Source organism: Grammomys surdaster, unplaced genomic scaffold (assembly GCF_004785775.1).
Source record: "Grammomys surdaster isolate TR1022 unplaced genomic scaffold, NIH_TR_1.0 168, whole genome shotgun sequence".
Lineage (NCBI taxonomy): Eukaryota > Metazoa > Chordata > Mammalia > Rodentia > Muridae > Grammomys > Grammomys surdaster.
The window spans coordinates 5,990,382-6,013,365 of record NW_021604616.1 but is presented as its reverse complement, the minus strand read 5'-3'; the positions used below and the strand labels follow the sequence as shown (position 1 = coordinate 6,013,365).

Genomic DNA, 22,984 nt, shown 5'->3' with positions numbered 1-22,984 from the left:
CCCAAGCTCCTGGAATAATGACGCTGAGACTTCTTACATATGAATAAATGCTTAGGCCAATAATAGTTTGACTCATTTCTGCTAGCTCACAGCTCATTATCCCACTTATTCTATGAGTGCCACATGGATGCTTACCTCATCTTCATGCAACTGTCTTCCCCAGAGTTCAGGGCAAATCCTTCCTGCTCCTGACTCTATTCCAGAAATCACCTCCCTATCTAAGCTAACAGGCCAATGGCATTTTACTGACAGGTGATGCTTCCATATACTGTAACCACATTGATTTCCATAATGCCTGTTCATGTTTGCACTCCAGCAATGGGTGAGTGAGTGTTTCTCTCCCTCTACATCCCTACCAGCATGAACTGTCTTTTTTTTTTTTATGGATATGGGCCATTTTTGTTGGTGTAAGATGAAATCTCCAAGTGTTTTTCCTCGTGATTAAAGATTTGAACACTTTTAAAAAGTGTTTCTCAGCCATTTGTATTTTCTCTTTAGAAATATCTGTTCATATCTATACCTCATTTCTAATTGGGTTATTTTTTTTCTCAGTGTTGTTTTCTGGGTTCTTTATGTATTTTAGATATTAGTCCTCTATCACAGTTGGTAAAATCTTTTCCCAGTTTGTAGTCTACTGCTTTGGCCAAATGACAGTGTTCTTTGCCTTATAGAAGTTTTTCAGTTTCATGAGGTCTCATTTATTGACTGTTGTTCTTAGTACCTATACTATTGGTGTTCTGGTCAACATGTCTTTTTTGTGCCTACTTGTTCAAGACTGTCTCCTACTTTTTCTTCTGTTTGATTCTGTGTACTTGGCCTTATGTTGAGGTCTTTGATCAATTTGGAGTTGTTTTGTACAAGATGGTTAACTATGGATTACATTTTTCTATTTTCTATTTTAATACACACATTTTCTAGTGTGTATTTCTGGCTTCTTTATCAAAAAAAAAGATGTCCATAGGTTATGGACTTATATCTGGGTATTCAATTTGATTCGATTGATCTGTGTATCTGTTTTTATGACAATTTCATGCTTTTTAAAATTAATGTTACTATAACTCATAGTACAATTTGAGGTCAGAGATGGTGATACCTCCATCTTTTCTTTTCTTTTGTCTTCCGTGAATGTTTTAGTTATTCTGAGAGCTACAGATTGCTTTTGATAGAATGGCCATTTTTACTATATTAATCCTACTTGTACATGAGCATGGAAAATCTGTCTTGTGATATCTTCAATTTCTTTTCTCAGTGACTTGAAACTTTTATTGTACAAGTCTTTCATTTACTTGGTTAGAGTCAGTCTAATATTTTATATTATTTGTGGCTATTGTGAAATGTGTTGTTTCCCTAATTTCTTTCTCTGTCTGTCATTTGTACATAGAAAGCATATTGATTTCTCTGTGTTAATCTTGTATCTTGCTACTTTTCTGAAAGTGTTTATCAGCTGTAGAAGTTCTCAGGTAGAATTTTTAGGATATAGATACTATCCTATCATATACAAATAAATATACTTTCACTTCTTCCCCTCCTATTTATAACCCCTTGATCTTTATCAGGTTTTTTTTCCCTTCTAACTGTAACTGCAAGTTCTATATTGAATAGTTATGGAGAGAGTGGAAAACCTTATCATGTTTCTGATTTAGTGGAAATACCTTGAGTATATCTCCATTTTAGTAGCTGTATGGGCTTTGTGCAAACAGCCTTTATTATGTTGACATATACCACTTGTATCCCTAGTTTCTCTATAGGGTTTTCATTAATGAAATGGGAAAATGAGGTCAATGCGGTTGACTATACTAATATCCCTAAGCATCCTCTCCACCTAACACTGCACTCCAGCCGTATAGATGGCTCGTGTTCTCCAAGCCCTGCTTGTTCCCAGATATCCACTTCTATATCCTCGTTCCAGCCAACTTCCTGTGCATTCCCCTGCTGTCTCCTGCTTCTCCTTCATAACCCAGCACTGACGTCATCTTGACACCCTCCCTCTTCCCGGCAGTCATTGGCTCACTCTGTGCTCTGCACGCCTTTTTATCTGCCAACACCAGAGCATGCAATTTTTCATCTTTAATGCTTGATGAGCCACTGCCCCCAGCCCTTCCTGAGCTGCCAGGCTGCTGGAGGTTGCCTTCCCTCTGCACATCTGCTGCAGGGTGTTTGGTCCACAGTAAATGTTTCCACAGGAATCCACTCTGGTTCTGCTGAGTGAGTGGCTTTCTGAGGACATGCTGAATCTCAGGGGTCACTGGTTCCTATTTGGGAATCATCTCTTTTTTTTTTTTTTTTTAAAGATTTATTTATTTACTTTATTTATGAATATACTGTAGCTGTCTTCAGACACACCAGAAGAGGGCATCCAATCTCATTACGGATGGTTGTGAGCCACCATGTGGTTGCTGGGATTTGAACTCAGGACCTCTGGAAGAGCAGTCAGTGTTCTTAACCGCTGAGCCATCTCTCCAGCCCCGGGAATCATCTCTTACATTGTCCTTGAGATCTTTGCAATGTCCTCCAGTGCATAGTTTACATAATCCTCTTTCTACTTTATGTTGATATCGAACCCTTTCCCATTTCCAGGTTTACAGCATTTCTTACATAGTTGATCACTCCTGATTCCTGGTTTTTGTCTTGGAGTGATCTCATAGGAAGTTCCCCTTTTTAGAACTTGTAAAATAATCAGTTCAGATTAGAGATAGATCTTCATTTATAGTATGTAGTAGTTTGGGTGGGATTTCCTCACAGTTCAGTAAGTGTACACTGAAACTCTCTTGTTTCCATATCTCATGTTTCCAAGGAAGAAAAAGTGAACAAGGATTGATCCTCCACTTACTTTGCAGTTCAACCACTTACTTAGGTCCATTTCTCTAAGGACAATGCCCTCGACAGACTCTTAACCTTTCCTTGTTTATTAATTTGCCTCAGGCATAACCTTTGGCTCTTTCTGGCCATTGCATCTCTGTTTTGTGGCTGTTGCTCTTTGTGTGGTATTACCTATTTGTTTATTTGGGCATAGTCTCTTGGCTTTCTCTCAAGTGTGTGGCACACATTTGGATTTGGTTCTGTGTCTTCCTATGTTTGTTGTTGTTTTTTGTCTTTTTGGTTTTTTGGTTTTGTTTGTTTGTTTTTTGTTTGTTTTTTTGTTGTTGTTAAGAAAAACATTCAAATTTCTGACCTGGGCTAATACTGAATTTTGAATAACCTTCCATTGTTTAAATGTGATTCTGAGAGAAGAGACACAACTTTCGTTTTGCTATACGTAATTTTCTGGAAGGAAGTGTCTGCGTAAAAGGTACATTTTGGTCTGTTCTGCAGTGGTCAGATTGGGTGTCACTAAGCCCCCAGCATGTGTGCCTGTCATTATTTCAGCTGTGTATTAGGAACCATGTCGTTGAGCTTTGGGGACCGGCCTTGTCTGGTTATATCTGCTTGCTCAAGGACTACAGTGTATCAGATGTGGGCCCGTAGGCTTTGCAGCACAGTGCAATTCACACTGGCTTGATACAGTAGGGACTCTCCACTAGCTCTGTCCTTGAATTCTGTCAGTGATGTTACAGTTGCACACAGAGGACGCTATACTCAGAATTCAAAGAAAAATACTTTGTCTAGGTCACAGCTTTAATGAGGGGAGGGTTTTCTGTGTTTTTGAAAAATGAACTGAATTTAGGTTGATATTGGCCATTCTGATTTAAATTGGAAAAAAAAAGAGGAAAGAAACATTTAGATGAAAGATTTATTTCACACTCCCTCAGAAGACACATTTAGGTCTGCAATAGACCATAATTGCAGGAGACTCTTGTCCTGAGTGTATCGATGTGAGGAAAGTCAGCATTAAATGAATGAAGGGCTTTTAAGAAGCCCATTATAAGCACTTATCCGGAAAATGCTGTTCCTATTAGAGACTGCGTTAGGGGCTCTACTTCCTCACTGGAGCGCGAAGGCTGCTGTGTGGTGTTCCCTGCAAGCCCTTTCTTATTGTCTAGTGTGGACCTCTTCCTGTTTTATCTGATGCTGTCTTTCCAGATGAAATGAGTACATCTGTCTTGTTTTAAGAATCATTTTAAAATTCAAAGACTGAAAAACCAACCAAATTAGCATATTTTAATTTATCTAATAGAATATTGGGGGTGGGGAAGGGTAGGACTTGGGCTTAATTAGTTCTAACCAGAACAATAGCACCAGATGTCAGTTCTCAAATTGTTTTCTTGTCCCTCCCTTGCCTATTTTTATCAATATTTTTCTTCTTGAGTCAAATATTAGTGTCTGGCTCAGTTTTCAATATAAAAAATTTTCCATTAGGTTGTTACAGCTTCATATTTATTCATGAGAAGAAATCTAATAAACAGAGATCATAACATATTGGCGCCTTGTGGAAGAGAACTTTAAAATAGGCCCAGACAGGAGGGAGAGCCTAGGATTTGAATCAGTTCAAGACTGAAGGAAACTGAAAGGAGTCTATATCACTATCAACATTTTTATTTTATTTATATATATTTACATATATATATAATATTTATACATTTTTATACACTATATGTAATATTTATACATACCAAACACATTTAAAGTTTACCCTGTGTTGACTTTGTAATACCAAGTCTGGATTAATGTGACCTCTTGCTTAAGTAACTTGTCTGAAATGGTACCAATTGTAGTACCATATACTTAGGGAAAGGCAAAGGCAGCCAAGGTGGTCTTTGGCCTGAAAGCAGCCTATGGTTTGGACTGTGGACGCTAAGGGGAGAGGTTTGTCACACATATGATGCAATGCCCTGAGGTAGAAGATAGCAGGTGACGTGCACACGAGAAAGGCTTGTGCTAGATCTGGTCTGGAGAAACAAGGTAACTTCACTCCCAGGAAAGGAATGAAGAAAAAGAGTTGAGAAAAGCCTGAGTTCAAACCATAATGTGGGATAGAGCTCCCTGGAGCTGGAGGTTCAGCTCCTGCCTTTGCAGATTCTTGGATGAACATAAAGTACCTCGGCTCACTGGAGTTTGGCCTCCATGCCCACTGCTCTTCCGACTCAGTTCTAGCTGATAAGGCCAGTTACACTTGTCTTGCCTGCATGGTCTTTGCTTGAAACTTTGGCCATTGAAGATCCTATGTTAACATTTTTTGGCTCATCTCCCATTACTTTTGACTCCAAAGTTGATTACAAGACACCAGAGTGTACAAAACGGGATCTAAATCCCTGTGGAGTTCTCTCGAGTGAAAGAAATTAGCAGATCTCTCAGCCGTCCACATCCCTCACGAGCTTAAAGACAGGATTTCTGAGGGAAGTGGTCCTGAGGATTAACAATGGAGATAATAGGCTGCAGTAAACGCCACAGCAGATGAAAGCAAGGTTGCTTCCTGTTCCTACCCTCCTGGTTACCTATTCCTCCACCTGGGGGTCCCTCATCTCTCTTCTATCAGAGCCCTAACTACCCTGTGTGCTTTGTTATGTTACCATCATCAATATCGAGCCTTTATGTGTTAAATCAAGGGGGTTATTCTTTGACAGCTCAACATTGCTACGATCCATTAGCACTTTGCTCCCGTTTGTTTTCCCCACGGGATTCATTTTTTATTTTTATTTTTTTGATGTTACAGTTTGTGCCAAGCTTCCCGGGTGATCTCATAATACTGTTTTTTTTTCCCTTTTTTTTATTTTTTTTGCCCTAATGACAACCATATGCTGCAAATTTCTTATTTTCCCTCTAGCTTTTACTATCCTCCTGTGCCTTCATTGTAACCAAGTGCACCAAAAGAGTAGAAAATGTCTCCAGTTGACCACCCACAGGTCCTTAGGAGCCATACTGAATCTCCTTATACACCACCCCCACACAGGGGGGCCCTCTTCCTGTACAGAGAATAGTAACTCTGTTGTCACAGTCCAGCTGGTCCCTGAAGCAGAAACATGGCGGCCTTCATTCCCCGCTCTCCTTTCCTATCTGTATTGAATAGACCGCCTAAGCTCAGTTTGCCTGACTCTTAAGCATTCCTTGAATTCATTCCCCTTCCTGTACTAGGTGCTGTTGCCTAGTTTTCAGCCTTGCTCTCTTTAACCAAATTTAACCTTAAGTTCTGACAAGTCTACACCCTTCGTTGTTTGAGGTCACTGTCATATCATGATTCTGCCACACTGACCTGAGAAAGAATCATACCTATGTCTTCCTTTGGTTCATATCAGGGATGAGAAAGTAGCCATTGGAGTATTTTCTCATGGCGTAGCAGCTGCAGATCCCATCTGTGGGGCTCACTTAGAGCTGGCTAACAGCAGCCTCAAAGAGTGGAAGTTGCAGGATGCCTAGGGGTGGGAGGTGGGGGCAGGGATGATAGATGGGTCTTTAGCATGACGAACAAGATCTTTCTTCCATCTCCGGTATCCCTCCCAAGCCTTTCTCTTCAGTCCCACACTGCTGTGCTGCACTCGTGGCTCTGGGCAACAGGAAGTTCTTCTGTTCTCTTGCTTGGGTTCAAGCTGAACCACTTCCCTGTAGCTGTCATGGGAAGCCCACAGTAGCACCCACATCCTTAGTGTGTGAAATGAAGGTGTCAGATGGCTAAGTAAGGCTGAGTGGTTTGTTTGTTTTTTAATGTTAACAGCTTTAGGGCTTAAAGAGATGATGACTCAGCAACTAAGAGCATATGCTATTCTTGAAGGAAACTGAGTTTGATTCCTACCGTGCACAGAAGACAGCTCACAGCTGCCTTGGATTCGAGCTACAGGGGACAAGTATCTGTCCTTTTATGCATGTATTCACACACAGACACATACATGTAATTAAAAATAATTTCAAAACACTAAGGCTTTTAATTGACAAAAAATGCATTTTTATCATGTCCAACCGTACACATTTTGTGCTATGTACATCTTGGGATGCTAATTTTGAGTGGTTGTTTTTTCTGTAGTCCCTTGTGGCACCCATGTCCCCTGTGAAACAGTAGATTCTCATAATGTCGCAGTTCTGTATGCCATAAGACAGTGGATCCCATTAGAACAAATCGAATGCCTCATTTAGCTTGAACTCGGAAACAATAGTGCCCTTCGTATAATGTCTGTTGTGTATGGAACTTTACTGAGTTGAAATAAAGACAAAGACGGAAACTATTTTGTTTTGTAAATGTACTTCGCTTTCTTTACATTTAAATTTGATCGATGAACCTGCACCTCACTGTGTGACTGCAAAAGCACCGTCAGTAACTTAACTCGCTGAAGCTGCTAGTGAGTGCACTTGGAGAATTGTGAGCAAGAACTAGCGTGATGAAAGAGGTATTTAGGGAAGATTGCTCCATAAACAAGCTTTCATTACTGGTTTAAGCTCCCACAGCAACGGTAGTTGAGGATGTCTGGCTAGAGAGAGGCTGAGCAGATGCCGAAAGGTACAGCTTTCAGAGTAGTTTCCTCTGGGCTTTCATTTCCACATTTGCTCAAGTTACTGAAGGTAAAAGAAAATGCCGAAGCTAGTTTTACTTTTGAACAAAGCACATTTCTATAAAACACCCAAGTAAACCATCTTCATACTACCCGTGATAACTATTTATAATGAATTATGGGGGAAAAGAGATTATGTGTATGGTATGTTAAAAATAAATTTATAAAAGCGTCTGTAGCACTGTCTTCTAGTCAGTGAAGTTTTGTTTTGATATTACTATTAATTATGAAGAATGCATTCCAGTTTGGTTTCCCATCCCTGGTCTGCTTTGTGGCTTAGCGTTCTAATTGAAGTGTTGTGGTTTGCCTGGCTCCCAACCCCTTTGCATTTTGTACTTAACTCATGTGACTGTTTCCTGGTTAAAGTTTATCCTTCGTTTGTTTTGGACCATGTCACTCTGCTTTATTCTGCATATCATTAGCCATTATAAACGTCTCAACTGATAGGTGCTTTTTTTTTTTTTAATTGCAGGAATATGACTCACTGATTAAAAAGGACGTTTCCAAATACTTTGCACTTTTAGCTGTGCATTATGGATACCAAGGAAGAGAAGAAGGAACAGAAGGAACGGAAACAGAGTTATTTCGCTCGGTAAGCATTTATTTTACAACCTTATAGCATTGCAGTACTTTAAAACACTAGCAAAGAAAGACTGGGACCTGGAGAATTATTTGGCCCTTTGTGTTCTGTGTGATTGTTCAGCAAAACAGCCAGTGACCAACAAAAGTTCAACATCCTCCACTTTGTCCTTTGTAAATGACCCCTTTTCTACCTTTGGTGGTTCTCTGGGGCTACATACAACCTCTCAGAGGGTATAGCCGGCTGGTGCTGACCTGCAGGACGCTTGGACTTTTGTTTTAACCCTAGGCTCTTAACTCCTGCTGGCATGGAGTTCTATTGGCTGAGCACTAATTTAAAATCTGACATACTTAAGTCTTTTTGGAGAATCACTACGAAGAAGCATGTATTTTGTAGACGACTAGATGAAGATGACGTCACTAGAGTCTGCATCTTTGGCTTGTCACAGGCTCGAGCAGCTGTTTGCCTCCCACTGATCATAATTAAGTGATCGATAATGCTGTTGGCCTCAGAGTGCGCCTAGGTTTCAAGCAGACATTATGGACTCCTTAATTGATATACTTAAGAACTGAATTTAGCCTCATTCAGTCCCCAACCCGAAATCTGTGCTTGTAAAGATGCACTTCCTGTTTACTAAAATACAAGCCTTTGCACTAAAACCAAAGGAATTTTTGGTCAATATATTTATCCAGAAATTAAGCTGTGTTTTAGACTTTTAATGGGATAAAAGCAATAGACTGATGACTTGCAGTGCGTGAGTGCTTTACCTGTACAAGTCCTGGACATAGGTTATTTTATCTTCATTTTACAAACAAGGCATATAAGACTCAAAATGTTTCATCTAATTCCTGCAGCTCTAGGGTCAGTATTCAAACATAGGCTGGCTCCAAAGGGCCTTCCCCAGTCAGAAAATAAATCACAAATCCTGCACTTAGGAAAAGAATTGAAGTATTTACTGTAGCAGAGTATTTCCTGCTCTTAGGACTAGAGTAACAAAATAGGGGAAGGAAGAAGTCAGCCATGTGATGAATGAGCCAGTAGAAAAATAGTACATTCAGGGTAAGGACTGTCTAAATCTCTATTGTGACATAACTGGCTATTTCCTTGTAGATGTGTGGAATATTAGAGAAATCCTGTATCCTTCAGTCACTAACATGTTTCACACCTAGGAAACTGACACTGATGTGGGATGCCACCTAGTGTGTGTGTGTGTGTGCGTGCACATTCATTCATGTTGTGTGCATATTTAGTTATTTGTACTTCTATCTTGTGAAGAGATTTATTTAGTGAGTATCACAGTTAATCCAGACTGGTGTCTTGGTGAAACAGATACTGTGTGCTGCCCTGTTGAAACCATTCTCATTTCCCCACTCTTCTTGGCACCTTTTTAACTACTTAGTGGATTCTTAGACTCAATTTCTTAGTCCAAGACTATGATATAAACCTTTCATATAATTTTATATTTTTATATAAATGAAATATACCATATAACCTTTGGCAATTAGATTTATTTTCTCCTCTGTGACTTACTTGTGATCTATCCAAGTTGTTGCATGTATTGGTTACCAATAATTTATTACTTTTTGCTAAATGATTTGTTCCATGGATAGACAGATGCTAACTTTTCAGTCATTTTTCCGTTGAAGAACATTTTTTTCCTGGTTTGGGCTGTTTATAAACAAAGCTACTTATTAACACCAGTATGCAAATTTTGTGTGACTACAAGTTTTCATTTTTCTAGGTTAAATACTCAATTGTTGGGTCAATAATAAATTAATATTTTACATTATAAGACACTGCCAGTCTTTCCAGAGTGAATGGTTGTATCACATGACACTCCCACCAGCCATGGATGAGTGATGTTGTTTGCATTGTCACTAGCATTTGATTGTGTCAGCATTTACATTAGCCATTTCAAGGAGGCACAGCAAGAGTTCATTGCAGTTTCAATTAATGCCCAATGAACATTGTGTATACATACAAGTATCTGTTCATGTGTACACTGCCACCTCTAGTTCTTCAGTGACATTTACCTACATGGCTTTTACACATCTTTTTTAATTGAATCTCCTGGCTTTTACTGTTGAATTTGGGGGACTTGTTACATATTTTATGTATTGTCTTTTATGGGATGGACAGTTTACAAATATTCTGGTACAACCAGTAGCTTGAGGGTTTTTTTTTCTGTTGTTTTGTTTTCTTTTTAGTAGAGCAAAAGTTTTAAAATTTTGTTCTGGTTCAGTTTATCAGTTTCTGCTTTTGTGAATTGTGCTTTAGGTGTCAAAGGTGACATTTCTGTCCGTGTTCTAGACTCTCAAGATATTCTTTTCTGCTTTATTTTCTAAAGGTTTTTAAATATTTTGTTTTATATTTAAGGTTTTGTTCCATTCTGAGCTGAATTTTGTATGCTATGTAGAATTCAAGCCAAAGTTCTTGGGTTCCTGGCCCTTCTTTTCCCTTCTCTCTACTGGTGCCCTGTGGAGACAGTTCTAAAAGTGCTTTCCTAGTCCGGCTCCAAAGGGATCTCCACATCCCAATAGTAACCTGGTTGATGATGAACAACCTGCTTCATGTTACTTTCTTGTCTTTTAACTGTGAAGGGAGCCCCTTAAAAGCACGCAGACCCATAGGGAAAAAGCTTTTCAGCCCATAAGCATCCACTCATCTGTGATGTGCACCTTGTCCTCTTCTGAAAGACAATCAGACGAAAGCATGCCGGAAATGCTTTTGTGTGACTTCGGCAGTTTCCCAAGTAGACCAAGGTGAAGAACCATCAGTGGGGCCTTAGGACAAATGAATTTGTCACTAGGAAATGTAGAGAGCAAGGGCAGAGGAGAGAGAGACACCGAGAAACAGGGAGACAGAGAAAGGGGAAGAATGGGGAGAGATGGAAGAGAAAAGAGAAAGAGAGGCAGAAAGCAGAGGGAGGGAGAGAGAAAAGATGGCAGCAGAAGAAGAGGGAAGGAAGGGGACAGCGAAAGAGATCACCTTGTAGTTTAGCTATACAATGAAAGCAGAAATAGTGAAATTTTTAAACAGCAAAAAGCAAAACATCAAAAAGCCCCTACAAAATTTAAAACAACCCCCCCAGAAAAGAAAATGAAAGAAAAGAAAAATGAATAGAGAAATAGAAAGGAGCCCCCCAGAGCCTAAATCTTTTTCAAATGCTTCCTGGTGAAACTGGGATTGTTGTAAGGAGGAATTGCCCAATGGAACTGACTTGAGAGCCAGTTTCTGGCCACATGGGCAGATTTTTCTGGGGCAGTGTACTTAAGGGCAGTCCAAGCAAGTCCAAGCAATCTCTGGAGAAACATAAAGTCAGGCCAAGGGCAAGGCCATGTTGATGCAATCCCAGTCTTTCTCTAAAGTCAATTGCATACTTTCCTTCAACCTCCTCTTGTGCGCAGAGAAGTGTAAAGGCAAGGCTTCTCCTGTTCTGCCCACCACCACTGTTTGTATCTGAGGGCCCCAAATGCCTTTCAAACCATTTTCCTTCTTTCTAGTTAGTAAATAGTCATTGGGTTTCTTTGGTGCTATTTTATCATGTGGTTTCACAAGCATCGTTTGACTTTGTTTGGTAAATACTCTTTTACCAAACCTCTCCTTCACTGATGTGCCTTTCACTTACAGCAAGGTTAAATTTAAGAGTCGACTGTAAACGAGCATAATGCCACGAGCTTGGATTCCTAGCTCCTGAGAGTCTGAAGGAGACTGAAGTACACCAAGGAAGGAGGGTCTCAAGTTCAACAGGAACTTGGACTCAGTAGTGAGTCCCAGAATAGCTCTGGTAAATTTTTAAAAAGTTATACTTGAATAATCTTGTATTGAATTAGTTATTTGAAAGCTAGTTGTATAGCTTTGAAGTGGGACAGTGGATTCCCACTGGGTGGATTTGCTCTGCAGTCCTGGCGAGCTTTTAGGATGTCCTGACCTTGGCCACCTGGTTTTTAGGAGCTTCCTTAAGTTGTTGTTTACTGAAATTGGATGACTCCTGGGACTTTTCCTCACATCTTTGCAGACTCAATTATCTATGCATTTATTTGCCCCTTGATCCTTAACAAATCTTGAAAAAGCAAATGAAAGCAGAGGTGTGGTCATGTACTCAGGATGCAGAGGCAGCAGGGCCTGCCCCTATGCGGTTCAGAACAGTCTGTCTACATAGCAGTTTCCCAGCCAGACAAGGTTGATAAACGTGAGATCCAGTCTCAGGAAAGAAAGGAGGGAGGGAGGGAGGGAAGGAGGGAGGAAGGAAAGGAAGGAGGAAGGGAAGGAGGGAGGCAGGGAGGGAGGGAGAGAGGGAGGGAAGGAAAAAAGAAAAAAAGAACCTCAAAACATCAACAACAGAAAGAAATAAAACTCACCAAATGAAGAAAAAAATATTAAATCAGTTTATTCCTTGTACTGCTGTCCTCTGGGGTGCTATTTGAGTATGTGATCCTGCTTACCTGCCTTTCCATTGTTGCTAAAATGCAGATATTTCTCACTTTCATGCCAAATGGGCTCCTCCGCTCCCATGTTTATTTGATATTGTTTACACCTTGTGATTTTCATGTGTGCTGCTGTGTGTATGTGTGTACATATGTGCCTGTGCATGTATGTGTGTGTTTCATGTTTGTGTGTGCTATATGTGTGTATGTATGTGTTGTATGTGTTGTATGTGGTGTTTGTGTGTGTGTGTGTGGTATGTTTGCCTATATGTGTGTGCTATGTTTTATGTCTGTAGTAGTGTGTTTGTGTGATATGTGTGTGTTGCATGTGTGTGTATGTGTGTGTGTGTATGTGTGTGTGTGTGTGGTATTAAGGATTGTTTCCAGGGTCTCCAATATTCTAAACATATACTACTAGACTATACCTCAAGCCCATCTGTAAATGTTTTGTCAGGACTGATGACCTGAGTTTCGTCCCTGAGAACCATGATAGGAAGAGAGACTGCATACCTCCCCCAGTTTGTTCTCTTACCTCCTGACAAGTGCTGAGGCATGCACCTGCCCATACCCATACTCAGAAAAATAAAAAGTGGAAAAGAGTGTTTTACGTTGTTTGAAAATATAATGTTTCAGGATCAAGGGTTACTTGGTGATGTTAAACTAAGTGGTATGTTCCGGGAGGTTCCTGGACACTCTGGGAGATTCCAGGAGGACTGTGGGAAGACTACAGGAGGGTTACAGGGTTACTTTTTACCTCTACAGGGTCTGGGAGGCCTGGCAAATAGACCCTGAGTGACTAAGCTCTACACAGCAGTTGCCTTCCCCAGACTTGCTGGCTCCCTGCCTCCTCTTTGCTTATCACCAAAAGCAGAACTGCCCCTCCCATCCACTCTCTCCTCCTCCCTGCCCCTGTAGGGCCAGCAGTATCATCCCAACCCCCTCTGTCAGCAGCTGCAATGGTAAAGGATGCAGAGTACAGAGCACACTTGAGCACCCATTCCCACTCCTGATAACTAAGGCTGCACTCCCATGGCCAGCCTCTGTCCCACCCATTGCAATCCTGAGCCTCTCAATTACCGATGTGACAGTCACTTCAGGAAGCAGCCCTGGACAAGTCCTTGAAATGTCCTGTACATTTCTCCAGTTGCTGAACACGAATATTACATTGTAGAGTTTTTATTGTATAATTTCTTATAAAAACCGAGCCATCTCTCCAACCAGGCATAGTGGTAACACACCTTTAATCCCAGCACTCAGGAGACAGAGGCAGATAGATCTGTGAGTTTGAGGTCAGCTTGGTCTACATAGTAAGTTCCAGGACAGTCAGAGCTACATAGTGAGACTTTATCTTGAAAAGAAACAAGCAAATATACATAATATATATTCACTTCTTTGTTAAAGAAGCTATCGAGTTCCGGTAGAGAGAAACCAAGACAGCTGTGTAGAGAGGAAGGCTGCCCGGGGCAGTGAGTGAATGCTTAGACAATTAATTCCAGGCCTTCTTCCGATGGCTGCCTGCACTTCGATCCTCAGTCAGTCCTCATCCCCACAGGCTGGTCTTATCTGGTTAGCTGTTCCTGTTGTTGAGATCAGGGAGGGAACTCTTATACAATAAACCAAATTAGAATCACAAGCTTCCCAGAGACACTTAGGGAGTAGGAAATTATAAAGTAGAATTATATAGTTCAAAGAGCCTTGAGAAATCTGAGTTTCACATGTATTTAACAGTTGGACCCTAAGCCAATGAGGCAAAAGAATTAATGATATACTGCTGGCCTAACCTCAGGGTACTTTATAGTCAGTAACTGGTAATCAAAGTCACTGTCATATATTAGGGAGGTATGTCTGAGTTGCAGACTCCCTGCACTATTAGGAAGATGTTGAGGTACCACCATCTTTTCCCAGGATGCAATGTAACTATCCCTCTTCCTCCATGCCTTGATGCAAGAAAGGCTTGTGAAAATGTCCTCATACAAACATCTGAAAATACAAATCTTCATCCCAGAATGGGATGTGGCTATTATTACATAAATTGGTACCTAAAGATGTTGATATCAGGTAGGCAAAAAAAGCAACATCTGAGCTCCCACCGTTGTCTGTTCCCATCCAGAGCTTATGCTCCACAACCCTGTTCAAAGACATGGAGCACCTTTTGGCTAAAAGCATCTTGTAGAACACAGCTTCTTAAACTGTAGGCACAATCCTGATGAGGTACGACTAAATGGGAGAGTCTTAGAAAACTTGGCACCAAGAACAGGTTTCTCGACTTAGAATGACTAAAGTGTAACGACAAAGCAAACATAAAATGAGTTCTGGGGAGTTCTGAGTGGCTTGACTGTGCTCCATTACACAGCTTCCCAGCAGCCTTGGATCCAAATACATACACATGGGTGTGTGCTATGGTGCCACTCAGTGCTGGGCAATGTTACCTAAAATACCTCAGCTCCTGTTTGGGACTGCAGTATGTTGTGAATGCAGTGTGTTTGCTGTATATACAAGTGCTCTGCTTTTGGAGAAACACAGTTTAATTATAGAAAACAAAGACTACAGTGTTTCTCTACTTTTATTCCTTATCATGTAAGTATCAAGTTAGGATGTCTGGTTTATACTGTGTTATAATGCTTGGTGTTTAAAAGTATTTTTATTACATATATATATGTATATATAGATGTGTGTGTGTGTGTGTATGTATGTATGTATGTATATATCTCCATATGAATGAAGAGGACAGAGGGATGTCAGGTCCCCTGGAGGTGGAGTTACGGGCAGTTGTGAGCTATCAGATGTGCGTGCTAGGAATTGAACTCAGGTCCTCTGCAAGAATGGTATATGTTCTTAACCACTGAGTCATCACTCCAAACCATAATGCTTGATTTTTTTTTAAATTGCAGTTTGAATTGCTGAGCTGAGTTTAACTTAAAAAAAAAATTACATGGATCTAAGCTTGGAATTTGGACAGAATGTACAATATAATAGTTTCTGCAATGGCCTTAAATATACCTGTACCCTTTGTGCTGTGTATTTATGGAGTGACAGTCTCAGCTTGATAATTATAAAATAAAAATGTGGATCTTTTCTGAACAATATTGGAAATGCTAAATGTTCAATTATCAGCTAAAAGTTAATTATTCATAAAATAATCAAATTCTCATTAATATACAAAGTTGCCTTCCTGTTTAATAAATGATAAAATTGTACATTTGCCAAAATTAGTTTAAAGTGAGTGGATGATTTATTATCAGGAAATGTTTAATCTATATTTGTGTTTTATAATACCTGTACATCTAGGGTCACATACAAGTTTCTCAGGAAAAAAGGATAATGTTATCTGTAGGAAGAGTTTGAAGAGTTCTTTTGTAGGTTACCTCAGGCTGTGTGACTTGCTGTTCCTCATACTGTGGGTGGAACAGACATCCATGGGGAATCCTGGCAGCTTAAAACTAGCTTAACACATTGAACATTAGAATGGAAAAAAATTCACTCTAGCTTCTAGAATTTCAAGTTGTTTATAAAAGACCTTTGTGAAGTATTTGGTTTGTGCTCTGACGATATTTTGTACTCTGTTTAATCAAGTAAATCCACCTGTAATATTTTTACCATTAGCTTATTAACCAACCAATGTGATAGGAAACACAGTCTGCGTATTTCACCTCTGTGACAGGATTTTGAATTCAATCTTCTTCAAAGTGACTGGTTTCTCTTAATATACATGAATACAGAAATATACCTGACAGAAGTCTCATTTACTCTTGAGGGTGAGTACAGACCCTTAGCTTGGTATCACCTGGATAGTTCTGATTGGTTATGCTGCCACACTGGGTGAGGACAAAGGGTCATGCTCTTCCTTTCTGGATGCTCAGAGCATTATCTGATCCTAGAAAGAGCCCATCATGTGGTCCGAGTGGTGCCATGTGAACTGTTGCCCTTTTAAACTTAAGTCTGTAGACAATTTTATCCTGCTGGCCATGATTTGACTGTCCATTTGAAGTTTTAGGAGAGGAGAGACTAATTGCCAGTTGGACTCAGATATTACTTCAGATCACAGGTTTTCACTGTATTGATCCTTGAAAAGCAAATGACCCAATTTTAAGAAGGTAGTCACTGTTAAGTTTGTACTTCTTACTAGTTCATTTTACTCTGTCAGCTTTGCTGTGCTTACTGCTCCCACAAGATAATGGTGCATGTGAACATTGGTTGGTACTCTACAAAGTGCCTTTGCAAACATTTGCTTTATGTACACATTGATCTTATGGGTAGCCCGAGTACACATGATGAATCTATTGTTCAGGTTGCCTGTTGGGTAGCATGCTTGGAGTGACCCACAGCTCTGCCTAAGGGGTGTGGAATATATTCTGCATAGTTCTGATTTGTTTATGGTTTATAATTCATCTCCTCTCAGCATACCACCTTGCAGAAGACTCTGTAACAGGTCCTTCCATGAGCTAACACAGTCTTTGGCATATAACCGGTGTTAAATATTATAGTGACTGTGTGAAAGACAGAATATGTCAAACATCATCTTAATTGTAGACTATGAATGGTTAGTGAGCCTTAATTTTTATCACCATAAGGTTTGCCGTACTCAGTGATTTTATTAGTCTTAAAACTATTAAGAATATTTCAAAAGCATTGCTTTCTTTGGCTGGTTTACTAATCAAACTTTTATGTGCACCATGCTGTTGTTTAAATATTTTTTTTTCCTATCAAACCAGGCAGCTCTTAAGGGAATATTTACATATTACTACTGTTCATTACTGGGAAAAACATCTACAGTCATGTTTGACCGGCTAATGTTTCCAGGAAATCATTAACTTTTTTCTAGTGATTAAAAAGGAACTTGTGAATACTTAGCCATTAGCAGTTAGAATCATGTGTTTTGCTTCCCTTTAAGGAGCAGGTTGAGCAATTTGATTGAATCCCAAGTACCGTATTGCTTTTTAAGCTGTAGATTATAACCCACTATTGGAGTTGGGTTATGAGTTCCATTCAGTAGATGGAAGCAGCAGTTAAATCTTTAATTGACACATAATCATATATATTTATGAGATACAGGGTGATATTTCAGTGTAGGTATATAATATGTAATGATCAGATCAAAGAAACTGACATGTTTATAACCACAAACATTTATTGTATTTATTTCTTTGTGTTCAAAATCTTCTCTATTATCTACCTGACTTGTTCTCTTGGAGTCCAGGCTGTGTTGAAGCTCCTGGATAGTTGAGGATTGCCTTGATCTTCCAATCATTCTGTCTCAGATTCCCCAATGCTAGGATTACAGGAATGCTACACCACTTTGTTTGGCTGGACCTAGGCTTTTGAGAGGCTTCAGTGCTGGTTTCCATAATGGTTGCACAACTCATCAGTGCTACCAGCTGTGTGTGTGAATTTTCTGTCTTCCAGCCTCCCCACTCAAAGTGTGATTGCTACATGCCATCTCTTGGTTTTTTGTTTTTTTTTTTAATTTCATTTTCCCAATGCTTAATGATGTTGAACAGTTGTATTTGTGTGTTGTTTGCTTTATTTTCATTTACTTGCATCATGTTTGATGATACGAATCATTATGCTTGTCGTCATGCTTGTTGGTAGGTGCCTTCACATGTTGAGTCATCTGAAGAGACCCATTTTTGTATATTTGTTGGTCATTATACATCTGCTTTAAGGAAATGCCTATTCAGATTAGTTCTCATTTTTTAACCAGATTAACAGACTAGGACAGAATGGTTTAGAGTGTGTAACCTGGATAAAGTAGAAACAGAGAAACAGTAGAGTTTGTTACGTAATGTCAGACAGCTTGTAAAAATGTTTTTATATGTATTTTAAGCACACACACCCCAACACTAAATAATTGTTATTGTGTACCATGCTTTAAAATTTTTACATTGTTTTGGGTAGTATCTTGGGAACGAATTTGTTTTATACCATTGAGTGTCTTTGAAATTATTTATCTAATGGGTACTAACATTTGCATCTTCTAAGAGTGTTTCCCCACACTGCAGCATCGTGGCGCCATATTAAGGTTAGCTAAGGGTTAACAAACATGTGTGTTTAGCCTGAAATCCTAGGTAAGTCTGGATGCCCCACCTCCTAGAAGATGAGTAAATTAACCTAACAACCCTCTACCAAACTGTTATCATGAAGCTCACGCTACTTATGCTTTGGGGCCCCTGTGGGTTCCAGTCTTTGGAGCTACTTACTAGCCATGTATCTCAGGCGTAAGTTTTGTTGTCGTTGTTACTTTTTTTTTAATGTCTCTAAGATGGGTGTGATAGTACATTATCCTTGATGAGGTTGTTATGAGGATTAAGTGAGCTAAAATTATGGCCTTGGGCTGGTGAGGTGGCTATTGCAGAGGACTAGGTTCAGCTTGCAGCATCCACATGGTGGCTCGTAACCATCCTTAACTCCAGTTCCAGTGATTCAACACCTTTGGAACTCAGCAGATACTTGGCACTCACATAGTGAAATATATACATGGAACAGTAACACTCGTTCACATTTTTAAAATTTTCTAAAAAACTTTAAAATACATGATCTTTAGAATAATACTATAAAAATAAGTGCTTCTTGAACTTTGTGTGATGGCATTTGCTTGTAACCCAATATAAGCCCAAGAGGTGAGAGGACTGTGAAATCAGGGGCTAGTCTGGGCAACACAGCAAGGCATGTCTGATAGAAGAAAAACACATGTAAATTCAAGGAGTTTGTATAATTCTAGAAATTTGTCAGGAAATGTGTTTTAGTTAAAATTTTTGATGATGATCAACATGAAATGACACAGATTGTCAGGGGAGATAAGTGTGGTAAGCTCTGTGTGTGTGTGTGTGTGTGTGTGTACATACATTGCATATGCTTTTGTGTTTCACTTTTTTTAAAGATTTATTTTAAGTCTTAAATGTTAAGATTTAATCTTTGTGTGAATGTTTTGTCTGTGGCCCTGAGTTCACTTTGTCTCATTGCTATGAACTGAGTATTTGTGCTACTCCTCCTAGACTTATATATAAAATTAAATGCTTGATACAATAATATCAATAGGAGGGTCTCTTGGAAGTCAGGCTTTGTACTAGGGCTGATGAGAGAGCACCAGAAAGCCCATCTGTCAACCAGGAAACGGGTCTTCTGCAGGAGTCAAATTGATCAGCACCTAGACTTATTCAGTCATGAGAAGTAATAGTTTAAGCAGCACAGTACTTTTGTTCCAAGCAGCAGATACCATGGAAGACATGTACACATCTGCCACCTTTCACTGTTGTCAGCACAATGAGTTTTAATGAAATAAAACTGGGTTGTGGACTGGAGCCTTTTCCTCCAGGCGTGGAATTTCATAGCTCCGACTTGAAACTCAGCCATTGATGATTTAGCAGAAATCCCATTCCCCTCTTTTTTTTTATTTTTTATTCAAACTCCCTCCTTACACTCCACACTGGCCTCAAACTTAACATCCCCCTGCCTCAACTTTGTGTGTGCTGAAATTACAGATGCTTTAGGCTTCCTTCTTTTCTCCTAAAAGCTTGCATCTGAAAATTCCAATAAGTAATGGTCCTCCCACCCTCCATGTGTCTTGAGTGCCGATTCTGGGCCCTCTCAGGCACTCAGCTGATAAGAGTCCACACACTTGGGATTTAGTGTCGATTGGCCCCTTCCTACCCTCACTGTTTTGATCTTCCCCTGATTTCTCTGTTTCTTATCTCCCTTTTCAAAACCTTACTATGCTACAATCTTCAGCATGTTCTTGTTATATCCTGTAATGTGTATATCACTCCGGAAAACCCATCCTGAGTTGGGGCATTACCTCTTGAGGCTTTTCCAGTTTCATTCTTCTTCTCAATGGACCCTGGGGGTATTAAGGGCCTTAAGGACCATTCTAAACCTCTCTTGGGACCATTGACATAGTCAGTCTTAGAGTATATCCAGTAACACTGTTCTTTTCTCTGCCTTAATTTGTAAAATATTATTTACTGTTAGTTCTTTTCCAGTTTCTTGGTTCCTTACAAAAGTCTAGCCCTGTGTGTCACACTCATCAGTTGTGAGTTGTTTGCTGTGAATAATAGTTTGTAGATGATTTACTGTTTACCAGAGACTGAGTTTCATTCTGTGTAGCCTCATAATAACCCCTCTAAGCAGTTCCTATTCTCATCCTTACTGACAGTAAGTAAGGATGACACCTTAGCTGTGCTATGCCCCTAGCTCACGGTGTGACTGTGGATGCAAGCAAGTCTCAGTCTTTTTATCTGACCTCTCTACCACACTTGATCACTATGTTGAATTCTTCATGAACCTATGTTGATTTGCATTTTATAGAACCTTTTGAGTTCTTTACAAGGATAAGAAAGAATCACCAGTTAAATGATAAAACAATTAAGTGTATTTATATGATTTTTCATATAAAAGTTTTCTTAAGAACTTTGGAACAAATTAGAGACGCTATGGTTTTGAAGGTAGTGCCTGATATAGCAGCAACAGTCTTTTCTGACCTTGTCTTTATGTGGTTTGACAGCAATTTGCTTGGTTTTATTTTCTCTCTGTATTCAGTGTAGGGTCTTCCAGCTTAGTTATATCTGACAGGAAAGTGCTGACAGTCTTGAGCTGTGGGCTTTTGTATACCCTTCTCTTATCCTTGGTTTATAGTTCAATATAGAGATTCCATGAACTAGACAGTCATGACTCACTTTAGGGGACACTTATTTTACCTTTCTGTTATGTAATGTTCCGTCAGATGTCTTCATGTCAGTACACTTTGAGTCCAGTCCTAACACCCTACTATCCTCTCTTTCCTTTGCTCTTCCTCACCCGTTAGTTGCCTCCTCCCCAGTTTCTCAATTTATGTCCTTTGTTCATACATGATTTTATGTATCTATAAAGACTAGGAGCCACAAATGAGACATGTCTGACAGAATTCGTTTAGTGTAGTGTTCTAGGTCATTGCCCTGTCTTAGGTGGCCCGTCCGTGTCGAGTGGACAGCAGCATTGTGTGCTTATCTTCACTTTTTCTGTCTCATACCTAAATCAAAACTAAACTGGAATGGATAGCAGGCCAGCTTTAAGGAGACCTGGTAAGATACAGGTTGGCCCGTGATTTGCAAACTTGATTCTGCATCAAGCCAAAAAGTGAAGATGCCAGCAACAGGGAGCAACCATCTCAGTGTTTGGGGGGTGGGGGTGGGGGTGGGGCAGAAGTGAGGGTGAGTTGAATGAGGGACTTTTAAGTTTCTTCTGAAGCAAGATAGCATCTAGTGGCTGCTGAGGCAGGAGGGGGTAAAGGGAAGGAAAGGGTCTTTGCTCAATACATTCTCTTACTTGCATAAGCAACTGATTTTATTTGAAGAAAAGTCATAGATGACTTGGACTTAGGGAGACGGGAAATGTGGCTTAATGTCTGTAAGACGGGACAGGAAGTGTTTAGGTACAGAGAATGTTGACCTAGGTTGTTTAAATATGCAAAGCCCTCAGATGCATATGGCTTATATAAATAAAAATTCAAATATTTCTATGAGTTTTATTTATTAGAACACTTGGTAGGATAGATAGCCTAATTGTAGCCATTTGAATTTATGAGGTACCGAAAGGCCATTTATTTGTGTTTTAAATATTTTCTAAAGAAAAACATTATGTCAGTGAATCATTACTCTGGCACTTGCAAATATAATTTTTCCACATATTTAGATGCATTTAATCATACAGAATACATCTGCAGTATGCCCGTTGGAACACGTGAGGTCATTCCTGTCCAGTAGCAGCTGTGGAGGGCTTACATCAGCTCTCATTCCCCTCGTTTTCACACGTGTGAGACTGGCTGGGTTGATTGTGACAACTGCACAGAACGTGTACCTTACAGTTCACAGCTACAGAGGGTTGCTTTAGAAGTTACATAATGTGATGTGGGGCAGACGCACTGCCATGTTTCAGGGTAATTTCATCAGCTGAAGAAAGCACACTGCTGATGGGGTTCTTGTTTCCAGAAAGTAATTGAACAGATGCTACTGGAGTCATTGGTAAAAGCAATTTCCATTTCAGTGGCTCCATTTTCTGTCTGTCGGTCTGTCTGTCTGTCTTTTAAGGGCAAAACATTTCCCTTAACTTTCTTAGCCCAACAATTTAAAATAGATAAACAGAGAATTTAAGTGTTGTTTGTTTGCTTGTTTTGAGGCAGGATCTCTCTACATAGCCCTGGCTGACCTGGAACTCACTATGTACACTAGGCTGGCCCTGAACTGACAGATATTCACCTGCCTGTGCCTCCCAAGTGCTGGGATTAAAGGTGTGTGCCACCACCCCCGGCTGAGAATTTAATTTTTTCAAACCACAACAGCAGCTGTATATAAATCAGCTATTTTTTCTTTATAGAAGTAGGTGTAATGGAGGGCTACATAGTTGGCTCTGAGGTTACTACCACTTCCTGCTCTTGCAGAAGACTCAGTTCCAAGACTACGTTCCATCCTCAGTGTCCACTTGACAGCTCACAATCAAATGCAATTTCAGTCTCAGAGCATCTGGTACTCTCTTCTGACATGAGAGATTCATACATGCACATGAGACATTCATACATGCACATGAGACATTCA

General features: G+C 39.8%; 1 protein-coding gene across 2 annotated transcripts in view; it reads left to right on the top strand.

The window, feature by feature from the left end:
* The window catches only part of Ncoa7 (nuclear receptor coactivator 7), a 138,286-nt gene that overhangs the window by 11,898 nt on the left and 103,404 nt on the right, over positions 1 to 22,984 (top strand). For both annotated transcript variants that reach the window (XM_028766428.1, XM_028766427.1), the window contains exon 2: positions 7,888 to 8,007. In XM_028766428.1, coding sequence (XP_028622261.1) covers positions 7,949 to 8,007 — 59 coding nt within the window. In that variant the 5' untranslated portion in view covers positions 7,888 to 7,948. The remainder of the gene's footprint in view (positions 1 to 7,887; positions 8,008 to 22,984) is intronic.